Genomic DNA, 22025 nt, shown 5'->3' with positions numbered 1-22025 from the left:
GGTCTTCAGTTAAAAACCAGAGGATTAAAAGATAAAAGATCTCTGATGTTCCTGTTAGCCTGCATACTCCTTGATTTTGTTAATTGCCCTATCTAGCTTTTCCAATCTCTTACAAATGGGAAAAGCAAAACAAAGTCAAAGTACACATTAGACTCTGAATATTTAAATAGATATTATTTCTATTCTAAAAACAAAATCTTATTAAACAGAATCAACCATTGGGTGATAATATTATGATATTATAGAGGCTCTGCACAAAGAGCACTAATAATTAAAGGGAGTAACTTACATGCAGTTATCATGCATTTTGTTATTTTCCAAAGAAAATCTCAGAAAATAACATAGTGAATTCAGGAAGAGAAAATAAACCATATTGTCTATTAAACAAAAAGGAATAAACAGTCTTGTTTCCCTACCTGGGAACAGGAGAATTCTCTCCTGCAAAAGCTAAGAAGAGTCATGCAGCCAATCAATGAGTCTCTCTCATCTCTGATGTTTTTATCTCTCTCCCTCTCCCTTCCTCTCTGAAATCAATAAAAAAAATTTAATTAAAAAAAAATCAGGATGAGTCCTGGCTAGCATGGCTCAGTGGTTGGAGTGTCCTCATGCATCAAAGGGTCGCAGGTTCAATTCTTTGTGCATCAAAGTGTCGCAGGTTCGATTCCTGGTCAAGGGAACATACCTGTGTTGTAGGTTTGATCCCACATACTGGAGGCAACTGATCAATGTGCGTGTGTGTGTGTGTGTGTCTGTGTGTGTGTGTGTGTGTCTTTCTCCCCCTCCCTTCCACTCTTTGTTAAAAAAAAAAAAAATCAGGATAAACAAAAAACTCAATGATCTAAAGATGAAAACAATTTAGTTGACAACCACTATCAATAACATCATCCATCCCCTGTGATTAAGAATGTGGGAAGTGTGAATTGACAAAATGTGTAAGATTACCAATAGAAGAAGTAGCCACACTGCGAGTATAGGCCAATCGTTTCTCAAACCAAACAGCTGGGTCCAAGAATTTCTCCATGCAGAAGTAACGGAACACTGGTTGAAAATTCTGACAAATGTCCATGAATGTTTCATATTTCTCTTCATAAGACTTCTTTTGCACATCCTTTAAATAGATCAAATATAAAATTATTTTTCTCAATATTGTGTTCAAGTAATTTAAGCCCACTAAGAGTGTCTATATGGAAAACAGTATGATAGACATAGAGGCAATAAAAAGATAAGGTATCTCCACTCACAAGAAGCCAACACACTGGTCAGGGAAGCAATTAATAACAAGTTCTAATACCTTTAGGATTTTCATGTTAATATTAGTGGAAAGAGACACACCAACAGTGACTATCTTTGTTTTAAGTAAATTCTAACTTGCATAATCCTGTAATCTATGTGAAAGTAAACAAAAATGACAAAGGTAGTGCCAGACGATCTTACGTGGCGTCATGGCACTGGGTATGAGGAGTGGGATAGGAAGCAAAAAGGAGGAAGAATGGATCACTGATGGATGGCAAAGCAGCTGACAAGTCTCAGGCCTGGCTTCTAACATACCTTCCGGAAGCATGGCTTGTCTACCTCACTGGGCCTAACTCTCACCTATGTGCTGATGACTTCCAAATCTCCACCTTTGGCAGGGGCCCCTTCACTAAGCGCCAGCATGATGCGCTTCTCCAACTGCCCACTCAACATCTTCACTGGGATCACTTCCAAATCCAAACTAAACTACCATCTCAACTGTGGCAAAGCTCAGTCACTTCCTCCATTTTTACACAGTGAATGGTCTCTCCAACACCCAAACCAGAAAACTGGGTGCCACTGATTACTTTTCCACCAACCCCACTTCTAATCAGCAACCAAATCCTACCTGTTCTGCCTACTTAATATTTCTCATACGTACCCCTTATTCTCCATTCCTACTGTTTATGAATCTTAGTTTAGATCCTCTGCCTCATGCCATTAGTCGGAATTTTTGAAAATATAACCCACAGTGTTGTCAGTTATCTTTCTTTCTTCTTCTTTTTTTTTTTTTTTTAATGTTTTTATTGATTTTTTAGAGAAGAAGAGAGAGGGATAGAGATAGAAACATTGATGAGAGAAAGAAACATCAATGGCTGCTCCCCACTGGTGATCAAGCCTGCAACCCAGACATACACCCTGACTGGGAACTGAACTAAAGACCTCTTGGTTCATGGGTCCATGCTCAACCATTGAGCCATGCAGTCTGGGTCAGAGCTATCTTTCTAAAATGCAAATTTGATATTAACATTCTTCTCAAGTGTTCTCTATTGCCTACAGGACAAAGTGCACATTTCTTAGCATATAATGCAATTCTCTATTTTTTGACTAATGAGTACTGATTCAGTATCCTTTCTGCTCTTCTTCAAAGTAACTGTATGTTCACACCTCCTTCTCTTTACTTGTATCTCCTTCTGCTTGAAGACAAATTCATTTACAAAACTTGCCTCAAACACCATCTCCTCTATGAAGCCTTTCTTGAATCAGGATCTCTCCATCCCCCACCCCAAGGAGAACTAACCACTTCCTACTCTGTCCTGCTCTGTACCCTGAGCAATGAAAGAAGTGAATTTTAGAGTTGTAGAGACAAGGTTCAAATCCTTGCTCCACCATTTATTAGCTCATTGACCTTGAGCAAGTGAAATTCTTTGCATTCCTTCTCATCTTTCAATGGGATGAGTTCAATGATGATTAGTCATAACATCTGTGACATTTCAGATTTGTGAAAGCTCAGCTGGTTCAGAGGTGGCATTTAATAAATACTGCTGAGAGTGAATGCCAAACCAAATGACCAGTGTAATTGTAGCAAATGTCTTAGAAGCTCTCTATATTAATTTCAAATAAAAATTATCTCATAATGTTTTGCTTTGCTTTAGTGTTTTGTTAAAAATTAGCATACATTGAAAAATATTAAATTTCTCATCAGACAAGGGTTGACATTACAGTTTAAAAACTTTTCTTCCATTCATACAACCTTTTATTGTGGTAAGCTTACTTTCTTTTACTTCGTATCATTACTTGCTGATTAAAAAATTTTATATTCTACTAGAGGCCTGGTGCATGAAAATTCATACACTGGAGGGTTGGGGATCCCTCAGCCTAGCTTGCCTCCTCTCACAGTCCCAGAGCCCTCAGGGGCAGGAGGTGACCCAGTGATCAGGGGAAGGCAATGCCCATCACACCTCTGCTGCTGCCACTGCCGGCAGTGCAAGCCTTGGCTGGCCCTGGTTACCTGAGCCTTGGGCGGCCTTAGGCGGCTTGGCAGCTGCCATACAAGGCTTGCCTGTGACTTGGGACGGCCCTGGGCAACCGACATCTGAGGCTTGCCTGTGCCTTAGGCTGGCCCTGGGTGGCTGGGGGGCCGAGGCTGACTGGGAGACTCCAGAGGCAGGCGTGCAGAGTGGAATGGGCCATGGGCGCCACCATCTTTGAGGGTGTGGCAGTCAATTAGCATATTTCCCGTTTATTTGTTATGGGTACTGCCATTTTGTGAGGGTGTGATGGTCAATTAGCATATTCCCTCTTTATTAGATAGGATATTTGATAACCATGAGCTTTAGTAAACTATTAAACAATTTTGCAATAACTCATACTTTTGGGTGTCACTTACCATCATTTTCTTCTGGCATTGATAGGCAGTGATGTCATTTGGCCTGTATCTCTTATGAGCACCATTCTCATTGTTAACAAGAAATTCACCAATAGGGACAGTTCCTGTGCACCATTCAAGAACACCACTTCGCTGAGAAAGGGGAACCACCTAAAGTTATAGATTAAAAACCTTTTAATTATGGAAGGGCATTAAATAACATATGACAATCTTTAAACTATCAGAGTCAGGATGAAGCATTTTCCCAAGTTGTGTTACAATTTCTCTGTCCAAAGGAGACAAAGTTCTTTGGAGAAAAGCAACCAGAAATATACTTAAGCTCAAAGAGTAAGATTTTCTAGCCTGCTGCTTAGACTTGAGAGCCTGCTCATTTCTTAGTCTCCAGGATTCCCTTGAGAAATCAATCCAGTTTATGATCCCCTTTCACACCTGTACTGAGCCACACTTAGTTGGTTTCATCTGGAAGAGAAATTAACCCTGTTTTCCTTATATGTACTTAAAAAATGTTTTTATTGATTTGAGAGAGAGGGAGGGGAGGGTTAGGGAGAAACATCAGACAGAGAGAGAAACATTGAGTAGTTGCCTTCCATAGAGGCCCAACTGGGGATTGAACCCACAACCTTCTTGGTATATGGGACTATGTTTTAACCACCTGAGCCACCCGGTCAGCGCAGTATTTCCTTTTTAATAGCACTTTTCTTCTTAAGTGTACTTTTATACCATAAATAAGCCAACTGGTTTAAGATAAGGAAAAAAATACTTTAGTTGATTATAAGAAACACCTCAATGCAGTTAACATTAATGAGTTCTTTTAAAAAGTGAAAAACAAACAAACAAACAAAAAACCCCCCACAATGTGGCTAAAGGAGAGATTGGCAAGCTATGGCCTTTGGACAAATCCCAGCCTCAGTCTGCTTTGAATGGCCTGTGAGCTAAGAATGGGGTTTCACGTTAAAAGGGTTGTAAAGAAAATATAAAGGATAAATGAGAGACCTTTTGTGGCCCATAACATCTTAAATGTGTACTATCTGGTCCTTCACAGAAAACATGTGCTTACCCCTGGTCTGAACATGACTTTTGGTGAAGCCATAGAAGTATAAATAAGTTACCTTGTATGTGCAGATAGTCAATTTCCTCTTCCTGGTCTCAGTGTTTCTCTGCAGCAATGTATTACACATCTGGAAAACCTGCTGCATGACAGCATCTTGTCTCAGGTCATCACGGCCCTTCAGAATATTCAAAAAATAAAAATAAAAAAAAGAATAACTAAGCACAGAGTTTCTTTACAATAAAGTCATACTAAGAGACATCTGAGGACAGCGGAAGGGCACTCAAAAATCAATCTGAGCATCAGTGCTCCTCTGAATGGCCTCTTAAATAATTAAGACCTAAGCTATTCTTTCATTTAGAAGAAGCTATAACACTGAGTAGGCAGAGCAATTTAGGGGGGGGGGGATCCCCACCCAGATGAAATTTCTCCACCTGAGGGCAAGCTATAAAAGAGCTGGGTGGGGCAACTATTCTCTCTCTGCCACCCTTCAGCAAGGCCCAAAGAGCTTTTGAGCAGACTAAGGGAAAATTGCCATCCTTTCTGGTACATTTGTTAGCACTTGAGCATAGTGCCAGACTCAGGATATTGAAGCAAGGACCTTAAATTTGAACTAAACAAGAATATAAATAACAAATACCAATGACTATTTCACAGACCTAGAACAAACTCTCCACAACTATATCTGGAATTAAAAAAAAGACCCCGAATAACCACAGCAATCCTGAAAAAGAACTAAGTTGGAAGGATGACAATACCAGATAGCAAGCTATATTACAAAGCCACTGTTCTCAAAACTGCCTGGTAGCGGCACAAGAACAGACATATAGACCAATGGAACAGAACAGAGAACCCAGAAATCGACCCAAGCCATTATGCTCAATTAATATTTGACAAAGGAGGCAAGAGCATACAATGGAATCAAGACAGTTTCTTCAATAAATGGTGTTGGAAAATTGGAAAGATATATGCAAAAAATGCAACTACATCACCAACTTACACCATAAACAAAAATAAACTCAAAATGAATAAAGGAGTTAAATGTATGGAAAACCAAAAAAATCTTAGAAGAATCCATAGGCAGCAAAATATCAGACATTTGTTGTAGCCATATCTTTACTGATATAGCTCCTAGGACAATGGAAACTAAGGAGAAAATAAACAATTGGAATTACATAAAAACAAAAAGCTTCTTCACAGCAAAAGAAACCACCAACAAAACAATAAAAAGCTCACTGCATGGGAGAAGATATTTACCAATGTTATATCCGACAAGGGTTTAATCTCCAAAATTTATAGGGAACCCATACAACTTAACAAAAGGAAGATAAACAATTCAATCAAAAAATGGGCAAAGGACCTAAATAGATACTTTTTGAAAGAGCACACATAGAAGGCCAAGAGACATATGAAAACATGCTGAAAGCCACTAATCATCTGAGAGATGCAAATCAAAACAACCACGAGGTACCATCTCACACCTGTCAGAATGGCTACCATCAACAAATAAGTGCTGGCGAGGATGCAGAGAAAAAGGAACCCTCGTGCACTGCTTGGTGGGAATGCAGAATGGTGCAACCACTGTGGAGAACAGCATGGAGTTTCCTCAAAAAACTAAAAATGGAACTCCCATTTGACCCAGTAATCCCACTCCTAGGAATATATCCCAAAAAACCAGAATATATCCCAGAAACACCAATCAGAAAGGATATATGCACCCTATGTTCATAGCAGCACAATTCACCATAGCTAAGATTTGGAAACAGTCTTAAGTGCCCATAAGCAGATGAGTAGATTAAAAAAGTGGTATATCTACACAATGTACGCTGCTATAAAAAAGAAGAAACTCTTAGCATTTGGAATAGCATGGATGGACCTAGAAAGCATTATGCTAAGCAAAAATAAGCCACCTGGGGAAAGGCATCACATGATGTCATTTTTGTGAGATATAATGAACAAGATAAACTGATGAACAAAAATAGGTAGATTCAGCGAGACAGAAGCATTGAACAGACGGTTTGACCTCAGAGGGATGGCAGGGGAAAGGGAGGGAAAGATCAACCAAAGGACTTGTATGCATGAATCTGAGCATATCCCGTGGACACAAACAGTAGGGGGATGAGGGCATGTGCTTGGGGTGAGAATGGCCGAGAAGAAGTCAATGGGAGAAAAAGAAGATATTTGTAATACTTTAGACCAGTGTTTCCCAAACTTTTGACATATGTGTACCCCTTCTATAATTTTTGTAATGCTGAGTACCCCTCGTACTCATGAGAACATAGAATTAGGTGCAGCTAAGCACAGTGCAATGCATATCCCCACCAAACTCCGATGCAACGCGTACCCCCACCAAACTTCCCGTACCCCTGGGGGTACACGTACCACACTTTGGGAAACACTGCTTTAAACAATGAAGAATTTAAATTAAAAATAAAAGAGTACAAATAACAATCCCAAAAATATATTTCCTATAACAAGCAAGCTGATTTGTGAACCTCATCCTGTCTGTACATGTGCAATCGTTATAATAATGATGATCTTTCAGGGACATAAAAAGATGGAGAAAAGCATTGTGTTTCTAGAAAATAATGTATTTCTATTCTATACTAAGTTTCCCTTACTTGTAACTATTCAGAATAAAGAGATAAATAAAGCGGAAGAACATATCAATGTTTTCTTTGACTCTTTTCATGAACTCTCTGAGAACCACAGAAGGGGACCCTCACCTTGACAAGCTGTCTCCTTTCCTTGCCATCAGAGCCCACACAATCTATTATTTTTGGTAAATTTACACCTCCTGCTAAACGAAATTCTGCTTTGAATGACTGTATAGTCACCAGATTTCTATATTCTCCTGTGGGGTCCACCTAATAAAAAACATAAAAATGGTAATAGGTCAGATACACTATTTGAAAAATCAAATATCATCAATAATTTTAATATTAAATATTAAAAAGAGGAATGACGATGTGCTGTTGGTTAAGAACTGGAGCTATAATTTAAACTTTCTGTTATATGAAAGAGAATATTTGACACTGACAAGACTTTAAAAAATGACATAGATAACAACTACCTCCCTAAATATATCAATAAAAGTAGGGTATACAAAATTGGAATAGTGTCATTGAAAAATTATTGAAAACATGTCTTAACATTGTATATATTAAGTCATCTGAGAAATAGTACTCATAAAATCATAACAAGCTAAATTTTTAAAAAGCTGGAGAGGAGTTCTCTAGGTTGTAACTACAAAGTATTGCATTTTCAGGAATTATTCAGCTAAATAACATTCATGAAATAATTGGAAAGATATTAGTTAATCTTCATAAACAGCTATACTTCAAATCAGATAACTATAGGTACTAACCTCTGAATTGGAAACTCAAAAGAGAGATTTACAATGTCGATAAAGTGATCATTTTCTAAACTATAACCTTTATTATTACATACTAGAGGCCCAGTGCATGAAAATTCATGCATTGGAGAGGGGTCCCTCAGCCCAGCCTGCCCCATCTCACAGTTTGGGAGCTCTCAGAGGCAGGAGGCAACCTGGCGATTGGGAAGGCAATGCCCCAACAAACCTCTGCTGCTGCCACTGCCAGCAGCACAAGTCTCAGCTGGCCCTTGTTACCTATGCCTTGGCCGGCCCTGGGAAGCTGGGGGGCTGAGATGATTGGGTGCTGCCATCTTGTGGCTGCGAGGGTGGGGCAGTCAATTAGCATATTCCCTCCTTATTGGCTGTGGGTGCTGCCACCTTTGAGGGTGGGGCAGTCAATTAGCATATTGCCTCCTTATTGGCTGTGGGTGCCGCCACCTTTGAGGGTGGGGCAGTCAATTAGCATATTGCCTCCTTATTAGCTGTGGGTGCTGCCACCTTTGTGATGGTGTGAGGGTCAATTAACATGTTCCCTCTTTATTAGAAAGGATATTCCTGACCAAAGTGTACTTATAGCAATGAAAGATCATTATGACATAGCTAAATGTATCATGTACATTATAATCAATTTTATATTACAACACATACTGCTTTGCTTAAAACTGTAATACACCACAGCCAACAAATTCTAATGCATATAGAACTTTTAAAACCAGTAACACAATTAGGAACTTTCTTGCCAAGTTAAAAACTAATTTTGGCATAAGCACATGGAATCTTTCCTTCATTCTTCACAAGAAAGATGGGGGCTATGGAGCTGAAAGTAAAGGAAAAGAAAGCAGGAGAGGCATTTTAAGGCTTGAGCATAGGGAATCTAATAAAGAAAAAAACTATAGGTTGAAACAAATGAAACTGCTAGTGTTTAACCAATTTTGATGTACAAAAAAGGCGAATTCTAATGATTTAACCTAACACAGAGGAATTTAATTTAATAAAGCAAAAGAGTTGATGGTTAATTACCTTAATTTCCATAGTAGGAACAACAACATCTTCTAAGTCTTTAAGTTTAGTAATTGGCTGGTCAGCTGGAATTTTTATGCCTTCTGTATGTAAAACAAAGAGGTTTTAGTGGCAACCGAAAATTGAGGAACAGTACTGACAGTAAAGTACAATTTAGCAAATGCCACAGACCCCGACTTCTGGCTGATCCGTGGTTTAATCCCTGGTATAGAAATGAAGTCCCAAGGACCTGGGACACAATGTAGCTCCAGGTCAGAGCATAGAGATGGTTAATTAAAATGGCTTACAAACGCATCTGCTGGTCACCTGGCCCTGGTAATCAGATTGAGGGGGCCAGGTTGAGCACCTGAGGGTGCTCATATCTTTTAAGTCATTACATAGATAATTACCTTATGTATTCCTGCTATACTACTAAAAGTGACTGAAGGGCCCTAGCTGGTTTAGCTCAGTGGCTAGAGCATCGGCCAGTGGACTGAATGTCCTGGGTTTGGTTCTAGTCAAGGGCACATGCCTGGGTTGCAGTCTTGATCCCCAATAAGGGGTATGCAGGAGGCAAGTGATCAATGATTCTCTCTCATCATTGATGCTTCTATCTCTCCCTCTCCCTTCCTCTCTGAAATCAATGAAAATACATTAAAAAAAGAAAAAAAGAGTTACTAAAGGACATGACAGTATTTTTGGTTTGCTTAGAGGAACACAGTGAGAAGTCTCATTCTTATTTTAAAGTAATAAGAATTTAAATGTGAAGATATGATTCTAAACAGAAAATGGGATATCATTATTATAAAGTATGGGGAGAGAGATACTTATAAGTGAATGCATATAATCAAATATTACATCATCTTATTTGAACAGACATAGCAAGAAGGATGGATTACATGCAAGGCACTCTTTGAAAGAGATGGAGGCTTTTTCATTTTTAAAGCCTAGAGCACAGTAAGTATCTAACAATTTAAAAAACCTTTGACCCTAAAAAAATATTAGCTTTCGGTTACTTTAAAGGATGTGCTTCTATACAATTCTCTGCAACAGAAGATTACCCAGAAAAATCAAATAATTCAGTGCGAAATAATCCAGTGAGATTATCTATTATCAGTTCCATCAAAAGATATGAAGTGGAAAAGTGAAGGGTACTGAAGCTATCAGATAAAAATTAAGTTTGGATCATGTGTGAATTGCAATCAACAGGACCTTCGTATCTGTAATTACAGTATTGTGACTTAAAGAGATTTACACATTAGTCTCTATAATTAACAAATCTCTACAGAGAATTACATAGCATGAAAGCAACACTCATTCTTCTAAGCACATACTTCTCTGAGTCTTCCACTGAGTGGCGTCGAAGTTTGCTAATATAATATAAGCGTCACAAAGTGTCTCAACACTCCTGACCATCTGGGGTCTCTTGCTTCTCATAGTACGTATAATTTTGGTTGCAGCCTCAATTCGATCCTATTCATAAAAAACAAACAAAAAACAGTGCATAAGAAAATATCTGCCATTTGAACAGTATGCCCACATGTAGGCAATGAAAGAACTATAATCCCTCCGATTTAAACAAAACAGTTCCCTTATGAATGAAATACATAAAAGATATAATAACCTCAAGAATAATTTTTTTATTTGCTCATTGCTGTGAGGAAAAAATGTAAAATATTACTGGTATCTCATATGCTTTGAGAAATATTCAGAAATTTTGAACCTATTAAGTGGCATCATAATAACAAGGGATTTACAAACTGAATCTAGTCACAACACACATTCCTAGAATCCCTGGGATTTAAAAAAGAATATTCTGGGAAAATATGAATATCTCAATTCAAAAAGTTATATATGCTTAATCCATATACCTCATCAAGCTGAGAGCTCTGTTTAGGTGCATTTTTAGTTATTCTACTCCTTCTTGCTGCCTCTGATTTTGTCAAAGATTCATCTTTGTTCGCATTTGCCAAGGCCAATATAATAAACAAAGTATGATGGGGGTGATCCATTGAAATTCTAGAGATGAGCTGTCACAAATGAAGAACTATTAGTTTTATGCAAACAAACAAAAAAGTAGAAAATCCACCACCCTTTTCATTTTGCTTCACATTGAGATATGTGTTACTGTACTGGATACCGCAATGAGTGAAGTATGTGTAAGAGACACAGGTACATAAGAGAGAAATGAATGATGTATGTGCAGGGAGAGAAAACAAAAGGAAATCTTTGTTCTTGCCCTTAGCACAATAAATTCAGGACTAAATTTTTTTGTGTTTCCATTTCTTAGAAAGGAACAGCAATACATACTTGATATAGTGTATGACAATATGAAAGAAAAGCAATTGCTGTTTTGGTTTTCAGGTTTACTTACATTATTGAGGACTTCATGAAATCCTAGGCCCCCTGTCATCTTGGTCCCCATTCTAGCAGCCAGTTGGTACATTAGAGGCAAAAACTTATATGATGGAATCTTCATACCATCTCTCTATCATAAAAAAATACACAAAATTAAGAAACAATACATTTGAAATAGGCTCACATCTAAGAAAATAAATTACTCTAAGGTAATGCTTGTCAACTAGCACAACCTAGTGGTTGATAATAAAACTTCACTACAGTGTTTCCTTATCATTTATCTTTTTTTTTTCTCTTTTTCCCCCCAATATATTTTATTGATTTTTTACAGAGAGGAAGGGAGAGAGATAGAGAGCTAGAAACGTCGATGAGAGAGAAACATTGACCAGCTGCCTCTTGCACACCCCCTACCGGGGATGTGCCCGCAACCAATGTACATGCCCTTGACCGGAATCGAACCTGGGAACCTTCAGTCCGCAGACCAATGCTCTACTGCTGAGTCAAACCAGCCTCGGCCTTATCATTTATCTTACCTGAGTCTTTCTCATTGGCATTCTAGATTGATCCATTGTATTTAATCCTAAATTAAATTGTATTGAGAATCGAAATACTCGGCACTGCTTATATTCCAGTGAACCCAAGGAGGACAAAAGTGGATCTGAGGACCAAGGCAGTGATCTGGACTCCAGAGCAGTTAGAGTATAATAAAATATTATTATCCCCTAGATGCTAAAAGTAACAGGTTTGTGCACTAGTGACTGAGACTAGTTGTGTCTATTATGAGTCTTACCATTCTTTTCATCCAGCAGAACCATTTTACTTTTAAGCTTCAAATTAACTGTCCCCTCCAAAATGTATATACACTTTAACCGCCAAGAGCTCAATTTTGAAAATGAAATTTATTTTAACTTTTGGAGTGTCCCCTGAAAATGTATATACACTTTAACAGCTGAGAGCACAATTCTGAAAATGAAGTTTATTTTAATAAACACTGCCTTTATAATTATTCAAAGTGTGTGACATATTTTTTGGAACACCCTATATATAATTAACATTAATGTTAGGTGTCATCAATAAAATCTACAATTTTTAAATAAAAACTTAGGAAATACTGCTACCTTGATGCTTTCTTTAAAAATTATTTTCCAATTACAAAAGAATTCTCTGAAAAATTCTAGAAAAGCATAAACCCAGCAAAGTAATCTACCTGTGACCTCATCATTTTTAACTGCTTTCCAAATCCCCCAACTTAGTATTCTGGGTACATCCCCATAGTTATTGCAAAGAAATAGAAAAAGACTGACTTAAATTCTCTCATCTCCATACAAACTGCATCACTAGAGCTAATTAAGTACGCTGTGCATACTTGGACCTATGTGTACTATGAGCACCAAGCCCCGTGCTATGGGTACAAAGTATACACAATCCCTGATACTAAGCTTTTCAAGCACATGGTAGACTATCAGGTTGAAAAGACAACTTGCCTTCATCATACCACTGACTTCAGAAACTCCAGAATTTTCAAGCCAGAGGGAACAAAGACGAAATATCCACATATCATGCCCTTCTCCACTTAACAGGCAACTGATGTAATTTTCAACAGCTTTACACAAGAAACGTTTCCGATCCTCTTTCAGTGCCCGGAGTGCACATTCATCCAGCTCCAGCTCTCGCTGGACCTTCACTGTGTACCTTGCATTGAATAATTAAAGTAAAACACAAAAGCCGTCAAATGCACAGAACTACAAAATCATACATGACATACAACATAAGTGAAAAATCAGAAAAGGCAAAATTCTAAAGGTTATAAAGGAACCAAACTTACTTTTTGTCTTCTTTCTTTTACTTTTTGTCTTACAGTAAGTTTGTACTATCATCGCTAACCAAAGACAGAGTGGACTCTACCTAAGGTATTTAAGTTTACTTTATTCTCTACTTACACTAAAATATGCAGACCAAAGGCAAGTTGGAATAAAAGATTTAATTACATCAAAATAGGTAATCTTTTGTATTTAATTTCAACACCTCCCTCTTTTTATTTATAACTAGAGGGCCGGGCCGGTGCACGAAATTCGTGCATGGGGAGGGTCCCTAGACCTGGCCAGCAATCAGGGCTGATCTGCGGGGCAACCAGTGGGGCGATTGGGGGCCCCTGCTGGCACCCACCTTGGCTGGCCTGGTGCTACCAGCGGGGGCCCTTCGATCGCTCCATGGTCGCCCCGCAGAGAGAGGTGACCAGCAGGGTGATCGGGGAGTCCCCACTGGCATCTGCCTTAGCTGGCCTGGCGCCGCCTGCTCGCTGGCCCCGCCCCTCACCTCCACCACTGATCAGGGCCTACAGGCTGGGGGCAGCTCCTGTGTTGAGTGTCTTACCCCCTGGTGTTCAGTGTGTGTCACAGCGACTGGTTATTCTGCCAGTTGCTCTGCCGTTTGGTCGATCTGCATATTAGGGTTTTATTATATAGGATACTAACAAATCAAAACAACAAAACAAAAAGCTAACACCCACGTACTCTATCATGAGCTTAGAACCAGAAGATGAATTCTGTGTATGTGTATACCTATAGTCACTATATACCTGTTTATCTTGTCACTTGTAGACACCTAGTTAGTTACCTGTTAGTGGTCTGAATATTATGTTCCCTAAGAAGGCCCACTTCCTCTTTGGCCCTTTTTAGAAGAGCTTGTTTGTTTTCAAATTCTGATGATTTCATGTAGTTTTCAATCCTCTGGTACTGAGTATCTGAGAATCGTGCTAATGAGAGAAATGCCTTCATTTGTCCATTTCTGAGCTCATCACTGCTTTCTCCATCATAATTTCCAGCAACTTCCACTGCCTTTGGAAACACAATCCGTTTATATTACATTTATAGGTACTAAAGGCACCTCGAGAATCACACAGGTCAAAGAAATACCTACGCTAAAGTTTAACTTGTTTATGTACCAGCTAAGTCATATGAACTACACTACTTTCTTGACTTTTCAAAACAACTCTGAGAGTTACAAATTGAACTAAAGCAGTAAGAGGGAGGACAGGAAAGTAGAAAGGGGCTGGAGTTCAGAAGTCTTAGTACTAGTTGCTGGGTGGTTGGACTACTAGTACAAACGGACAGCACAGGCAGACTCGCACATTCCTTAATCAGCTAGTTTTGTACACAAATAAATGGAGAAATTATCAGAAACAACTTGCTGAAAGAGTGGGTGCTGGTGAGGAGAAAAGGAAGACACATTTGAGCTTTCTTTAAAAATATGTTCCGTCTTGGGAGAAAAAGGAGACATGTAATACTTTCAACAATAAAGAATTTACATAATTTTTAATTTTTTAATTGATTTTAGAGAGGAAGGGAGAAGGATAAAGAGATAGAAACATCAATGATGAGAGAGAATCACTGATTGGCTGCCTCCTGCACACCCCCCTACTGGGGATCGAGTCTGCAACCTAGGCATTGCCCTTGGCTGGAATCAAACCTGGGACCCATCAGTCCGCAGGCTGACGCTCTATCCACTGAGCCAAACCAGGTAGGCAAGAATTTTTTTTTAAATGTTCCTTCTTTTGCAATATTCTATCCCATTCTGCCCACCAGTTATATAGAGTTACAGCAGTAATAATAATAATATGTAATACATAGATATCATACTTTACTTGCTTTTAAAATAAATTTGGCCTTGATGAAAAGATCAACTTTTATTCAGGCTAAACAATTGTCTTAACGGTTGTAAGAAAACCTTACCTTTTCTAGATAGGTCTGCATGATGACTGCAGGATTTTCTAAGCAAGTTTCTGCTAACCAGTTGCCACAAACTCTTAGACATTCTGCGTATACAAGTTTTAGGTTGGGATCATCCTGCATATAAAAAGCAAAATCTTAAAATCTTAAAAGCATCATCAGAACTATACAAAATATCTTCCACTTAGGGAAAAAAAAAAAAAAGCAGGTTAACAATGTTTCTCTTTATCTGCTTTCACCAAACAATTATTTTAATAATCCAAGTATATAAGTTTATGAAATATTCACCCTCTACTTTCTATTATTACTATTATTGGAATAACTTACAATTATTGAGTATTTGTATACGCCAAGCACTCTCTAAGGCCTTTATGTATTTTTACTAATTTAATCCTGTGAAATTAGTATTATTATCCTTAATTTGCAGAGTAGAAACTAAAATTGAGGCAGCCTTACCCCAGGGCCCATACTATTAAACAAAATTTAAACATCATATCATATTGGCTTCCAGTACTCTGACACAATAATGAATCTGCTAAAACTGGAAGATGCCATACAGATGCTCAATACCAGAAGTGCAGTAAGTTGATATTCACTAATCAGATACACGTCAGAAGAACATTATTGTGACCACACCCTTCAACACGTCATGATTCCCACAAATGCCTCTACTTCTGTACATTGTGTGCTGTAAATACAGCTTTAGAGTATCCAAATCTTCAATAGCTAATAGGAAATGGTAGATAAAACATTAACATTATATATTTCAAAGTATGTGGATTGACAACCTAATTATTCCAACTTGCTTATTTTAAAAGTTTTGTTCTCTCAAGCATTTTTCTCTTAGTTATTCGTTATTTCAAATTTATAGTAACTTCATCTTTGTTTCCCACATGTCCTTTCTGAATCTTATAAGAAAAGGTTTGGCAATAAGTCAAATAAGTCTACTACAAGATGGACTGATACAATTATTTCAAATAGAAAACTGAATACTTTTTCAACCCTTTTACAAATATTAATTTTTCAGACTTCTTTTTACAATTTCTTACTCATAGCAATAATTTCAAGGCTTTAAAAATTATGAATTTATTAAAAACATTTAAAGCACAGTAATTTTTTTTATAACAGTAAAATATTAATTCAGCCAATAAAAAAGGAGTGAACCTTTGAGCAACTGGCATCCAGCTTCTTGATCATTTGCTTGAGAATGCTCAGGGCCAGGCTCTGCTCCTGCTTTGCCCAGAATACTTGCGCTTCCTCCAGCTGCCACCCAGAAACTCCACAGCTAGTTGGATTATACTGTTTAATTTGGAATATTGCCTTTTCAGGGAGCTGAAATGAAAAGAACATATGGAAGTAAATGCTTTCACTGAGTTCTTGACTATTTGTCAGAACTGTCCTAGGTACTTCTCCACCTTCCTCTCCCAGCCCTCTCACCTGCCTATTTTTCTCACATACGTGTGTGTGGGGGTAGACACAATACATAAAATCATTAAGTTGGTAGGTATCTTCTCATTTTATAAATAGGAAATTGAGGCTTAGAGAAGGTAAATACTTTGCTCAAGCCTTAAAATTAGGTCTAATTGCAAAATGGAAACTTTCTAACTCAGAGAGAAAGGGAGTGGGAGAGAGAGCTAGAAATATCAATGAGAGAACCATCAATTGGCTGCCTCCTGCCGAAATCGGTTTGGCTCAGTGGATAGAGCGTTGGCCTGCGGACTGAAAGGTCCCGGGTTCGATTCCGGTCAAGGGCATGTACCTTGGTTGCAGGCACATCCCCAGTGGGGTGTGTGCAATAGGCAGTTGATTGATGACTCTCTCTCATCAATGTTCCTAACTCTCTATCCCTCTCTCTTCCTCTCTGTAAAAAAATCAATAAAATATATATTTTTTTAAAAAAAATTTGGCTGCCTCTTGCATGCCCCCAACTGGAGATCCAGCCCATAACCCAGGCATGTGCCCTGACCGGGAATCAAACTGTGACCTCCTGGTTCATAGGTCAACGCTCAAGCACTGAGCCACGCCAGCCGGGTGCGATACAATATTTTAAGTGACCTCTGCCTCTCAATGACACAGCTTTCTATTTTCTAGCTAATAAGAAACCGGTCAAGAGGTGAGATGACATAGTTTTAAATTCAATTACCTGGGTGTTCTTGAAAGTCCGGGCTAGTACGGAGAGATCCACGAGGTGCTTGGTGAGAATGTCCTTAAAGCATTCCCTCTGGGAGCTCTCCATCTCCTTTCCCATCAGGAGCTCCAGGATGACTGTGCGCAGAGCCATGACAGGCTCCTGAAAACTAAAATCGCTGTCTTTGAGAAGCTGGGAGTGCTTCCGCCACTTACTGTATACTTCAGAGGGCTGCCTTTCCGTGACCGACCTGAAAGCAAAAGCACAGAATGTAAGCAGGAGAAATGGGGGGGTAGGGGGGAAGTGCTAAATTGCAGGGTCTAAATTTAAGATATAATATAAAGGAGTTTATTACAGTAACAGGAATGAAACTTCTAAATAATCCAAAGTAAGGATCAACGTTTAGAAAACGACATAATGGTCCAAGCTCTGAGGGTCGACAGAGAGGTCACAGACAATGAACATTTTAAAAGATTTTCTTAAAAAATACTCAGACTTGCTCGGCCAGCGTGGCTTAGTGATTGAACCAGGAGGTCAAGGTTCAACTTTGGTCAGGACACATGCCTGGGATGCAGGCTCAATCCCCAGTATGGGGTGTGTAGGAGGCAGCTGATGGATGGTTTCTCTCATCATTGATGTTTCTTTCTTACTCTCACTCTTCCTTCCTCTCTGAAATAAAAAATAAAAAAAAATGTATATTTTAAAAATACTCCGACTTCACAAAAAGCAGCTTTTCTAAATATGCAGTCTTCTGAAACGAGAACACATACATCAGGCCTGTCATACCAAACTCCTACACCTGTAGTCTTGCTCAATGTTGGTAATGAAAGAGGACATGTCAGCAAGGCAATGAAATCAACTCATCTATTTCCTACTGTACCTGCCAGCATAGTGGATGACTCTATGCAGCTGGTAAAGAAATCGCAATCAGTGAAGGAAGTGCTGGCAAAGGTTTCATGGACCAATGTTCTTATTAAAGAAGAGAAAATGAATGCTGTATGTGAATGGTTTGCTTCCCAGATGTTTAAACTAAGCAATATGGTCCAACCTTCAGAACTACTGTGTTGAGAGAAGTTAAGATGAAGCAGGGAGATGCAGAAGATGACAAAGTGCTGGCTCATAAATGAAAGCTCTTTTACTTGCTCGATAAAGAAGGAGACAGAAACACAAATTCACAGAACCAGAACTAATGATCCTAGAGCAGGGGTTATCAAGCATCTTAATGTCAGAAGTCCTTTACAATCTTACAACTTATTGAAGATCCTGAGGAACGCCTGTTTATTAGATTACATCTATCTATGTTTACCATATTAGAAACGAAAACTGAGGAAAGTCAAATGTATATTAATTTACTTCAATGACAATAATAAATTTATTATATATCCTAACACACACACACAAATAACCACAGTTCTCAAAACAAACTTTAGTGAGAAGAATGGCATTGTATCATATTTCTGTAAGTTTCTGATATCTAGGTTAATAGGGATAGCTGAATTCTCATCTTTGCTACTATTGTATATTTGGTTTGTTGCGATAGGATGTTTGGTTGAAGTACATGAAGAAATTCTACCCTCAGACAGATATATAGTTGGAAAAAGGAGGAAAATGTTAACCCTCAAGAATATTTCTCACTTTAAGAACTGCTGTTCAATAGGTCATCAAATTGCCCGCCTCCTCTCTTCCTTATAATTCTCTATCAGAGACAGAGCCAGTATCACTCTTCGGGGATTTCTTAAGGAATCTGTCCTGTCGTTAGTGAAGACATCTTCCATTCAGAGGAACAGTTACTGGATTTGTGGCAGTAAGAACTACCTACATACTTATTAATGAAAGTAGAAAGCAGTTTTGCTCCTTTATTCTCTTTAAGAAGAGCCACATCAATGGCTTTGTCTTTGTGTAATTTTGAAAAACTACAATTATTTTCTGACTCTAAAATTTCCTTCTCCTTTTTACTCACAAAGCATATTCCAAGCTTTAGTTCAGCATAAAGGTATGGTGATCTTAGCAAATTACACTTCCTTTCCTTCCTTTTATAATAGTGACTCAGAATCACATTGCTCCAAAGGGCCCTAGGGGCATCAAATATAACCCCCTGTTTTTGATATGAGGGTGAGGCCCAAAAAGGATAAGGAGCTTTCTCAGGGTCACAAAATCAAAACTGAGATCAGTAGCATCCTGAGTAACTGTCTTAGCTCATTTTTCAATATTCTGGATCACTTCCCTCTCACCGTTAAAAGAGCCAATCTTCCCTATACACCTATTCCAAATTCACTGACAGTCACTGAATGTTTAGTATGAATCAGTCACCAGGAAAATGCACTGGGGATACAACAGCAAACAAGAGAATGGGTCCCGCTTTTAGGAGCTTTTGTATATACTCTGCTATGCTTCATATATACTCTGCTAGGCTTCACAAAATGACAGCAATGTCAGTGCAGTGCCACACAGAATGGATAATAATATGCTATAGCAAAAAAAAAAAAAAAAAAAAAATGAGGAAACACTTCTACCTGGGGTAAAAAAGAGAAAACGCTGTAAAGAGGAAAGTATATAATACTAAATTTTAAAAACTTGAATTTTTTACATTCAATATTTTTGAAAATATTTATTTTAATGGCTAATCAATTTAAAACGTGATGAAAGGAAAGAAACAAGCCTACTGCTGGTCTCTATTTTTTAAAGTCACAGCTGGAAACAAAAGAACTACTAATGAGGAACAGAGTCACACGAGTCACATACCTTGAGAAAAGCTCCCCAATGCTTTCGAGCTCTCCAATGGCCTGCAATCTGCTAAGCGTGGGGTAGAGGGAATACACAGACTCCAGGCTGCCCCTGCACAGCTCCTCTACCTCCTTTACTCTAGTGGCAGAACAGACAAGACAATTACAAAACTAGGAAGAGCTTATCAGGAAGATGAAAGTTCTCATCCTAGGCTTCCATTTTTATCTAACAATAATAATCACTAGCACGGGCCCAATGCAGTGAAAACAAAGTAATCGTACAGACCTAGATCTAAATCTCGGTGCCGTCACGTATGGCTGGAAAACTGGGCACATACAGTTTCCTCTGAATCTAAGCTCTTCTCTTCAGAATTATTTTGAACATAAGACTATATATATATATATATATATATATATATATATATATATATATATATATATATATATATATGAAAAAAGCCTAAGAGCCGAAACCGGTTTGGCTCAATGGATAGAGCGTCGGCCTGCGGATTCAAGGGTCCCGGGTTCGATCCTGGTCAGGGCCATGTACCTGGGTTGTGGGCACATCCCCTGTGGGGGGTGTGCAGGAGGCAGTTGGTCAATGTTACTCTCTCATCAATGTTTCTAACTTTCTATCCCTCTACCTTCCTTTCTGTAAAAAAATCAATAAAATATATTTAAAAATTTTTTAAAAAGCCTAAGAGTCTAGAACATAATAAGCACCTAAATGATAACAATATTATTTCTGTAACAAAATACAGGATTTAATAGGAACTAGCTGTTGTTAAACAAAAAACAATGTCACACTTGTTTAGTCTGTATTAGTAAATACTTTAAGGTGCAATGTCTCATTTGTGCCCCATAACAAGACTGAAGTATTGACTTTATTTTACAAACACTAAAACAGGTCTATTCCATACAACTCCTAAAGGAGATAAGATTAAAACTCCCAGTGAACTGGTCTAGAAAGAAAACAAGAGGTGTGGAATTCAAATCTTTGAGAGTTCAGCATAAAAAAATTGGCCTTAATTTATTCAAAGGAAAGAACATATTTGAACTACATAAAGAAAAATGTATTATGTAAGAAAAATAATGTAGCAATTTATGTAAGCACCTAGCTTCTGAGCATGCTTCTACATTTAAAGCAAAAATAAAAGCACTGTAATATATATTGTCAAATGTGCAATAAAGAATTCTCTAACATATAACACTGAAAAAACAAAGAATACTTTTTCAAGATACAGAAAACAATTAAGACAGGCCCACCCACAATTTGCATAACAACTTGCTTGCAGAAGATAAAACTCATCTGAGCACTCATTTTTCAGATGTGCAAAAGGTAGGAAACTTTTAAACCCTGGTACTGTCCCCATCACCCATTTGCATTGTTTGAGTTTCAGCACTAATTCACCTGAGTTCTTATTACACAGGGAACTTCTTTTGAGAGGAGGGCAGAAATGACAAAGGAACAACCTGACTATAGCCATCAAGCTCTTATCCCTTCACCAGTGCAAATCCTTACATTGAAATTATTTGTCAAGTTTTCAGAAAAGAAGCCATGACATTAAATGTTAAAATATAATAACTTTCTCTTTATAATACCTGGCATATTTGAGACTTTCATAAAATGTGGAAAATTCTTTATCTCTCAGAGACTGCAAAGCATTGTACAATGATTCGTGGTAACTCGCTCCTTCTATTCCTTTGCTGTAAGATAATTTTAAAAATAAAAGAAAAAACACATTTAAAAACGGAATCTTAAGATATGCATATGTATAAATAATTTCATCAAGAGACACAATTTTAAAACTAAAACTGAGATTTCTCCATTAAGAAAAGCATTTCTAGAAATTTTGGTTAAGAAATATGAAAAATTTGGTCACTTAAATTCTTTAAGCAGAAAAAAATGTTTCTCATAAACTGTGTGGGATTCTAAATACGCTCTATTTTCACTTTTTCATTCATTAAACACCAACTATGTGCCAGGCACTAAGTACCAGGGTTAGATGTAAAGTCAGATCAGATTCATTTTCGTGGAGTTTA

The 22025-nt window shown here is 38.0% G+C and overlaps 1 protein-coding gene across 4 annotated transcripts in view; it reads right to left on the bottom strand.

The window, feature by feature from the left end:
* Positions 1-22025, bottom strand: part of ATM (ATM serine/threonine kinase) — a 111519-nt gene that overhangs the window by 8787 nt on the left and 80707 nt on the right. For 3 of the 4 annotated variants that reach the window (XM_036427292.2, XM_045577831.1, XM_045577832.1), the window contains 15 exons: positions 21585-21689; positions 20002-20121; positions 17275-17509; positions 16296-16463; positions 15135-15248; positions 14020-14240; positions 12888-13095; positions 11420-11533; positions 10917-11075; positions 10380-10518; positions 9067-9149; positions 7397-7537; positions 4732-4848; positions 3623-3772; positions 943-1108 (listed from right to left, as the gene is read on the bottom strand). In XM_036427292.2, the coding sequence (XP_036283185.1) occupies positions 943-1108; positions 3623-3772; positions 4732-4848; positions 7397-7537; positions 9067-9149; positions 10380-10518; positions 10917-11075; positions 11420-11533; positions 12888-13095; positions 14020-14240; positions 15135-15248; positions 16296-16463; positions 17275-17509; positions 20002-20121; positions 21585-21689 (2240 nt within the window). Of the gene's footprint in view, positions 1-942; positions 1109-3622; positions 3773-4731; positions 4849-7396; positions 7538-9066; positions 9150-10379; positions 10519-10916; positions 11076-11419; positions 11534-12887; positions 13096-14019; positions 14241-15134; positions 15249-16295; positions 16464-17274; positions 17510-20001; positions 20122-21584; positions 21690-22025 lie in introns of those variants that run through there. The other variant, XM_045577833.1, reaches the window with a different exon arrangement.

This window comes from Pipistrellus kuhlii, unplaced genomic scaffold (assembly GCF_014108245.1).
Source record: "Pipistrellus kuhlii isolate mPipKuh1 unplaced genomic scaffold, mPipKuh1.p scaffold_m20_p_9, whole genome shotgun sequence".
NCBI classification, from domain to species: domain Eukaryota; kingdom Metazoa; phylum Chordata; class Mammalia; order Chiroptera; family Vespertilionidae; genus Pipistrellus; species Pipistrellus kuhlii.
This window is presented reverse-complemented; position numbering and strand designations above follow the sequence as displayed.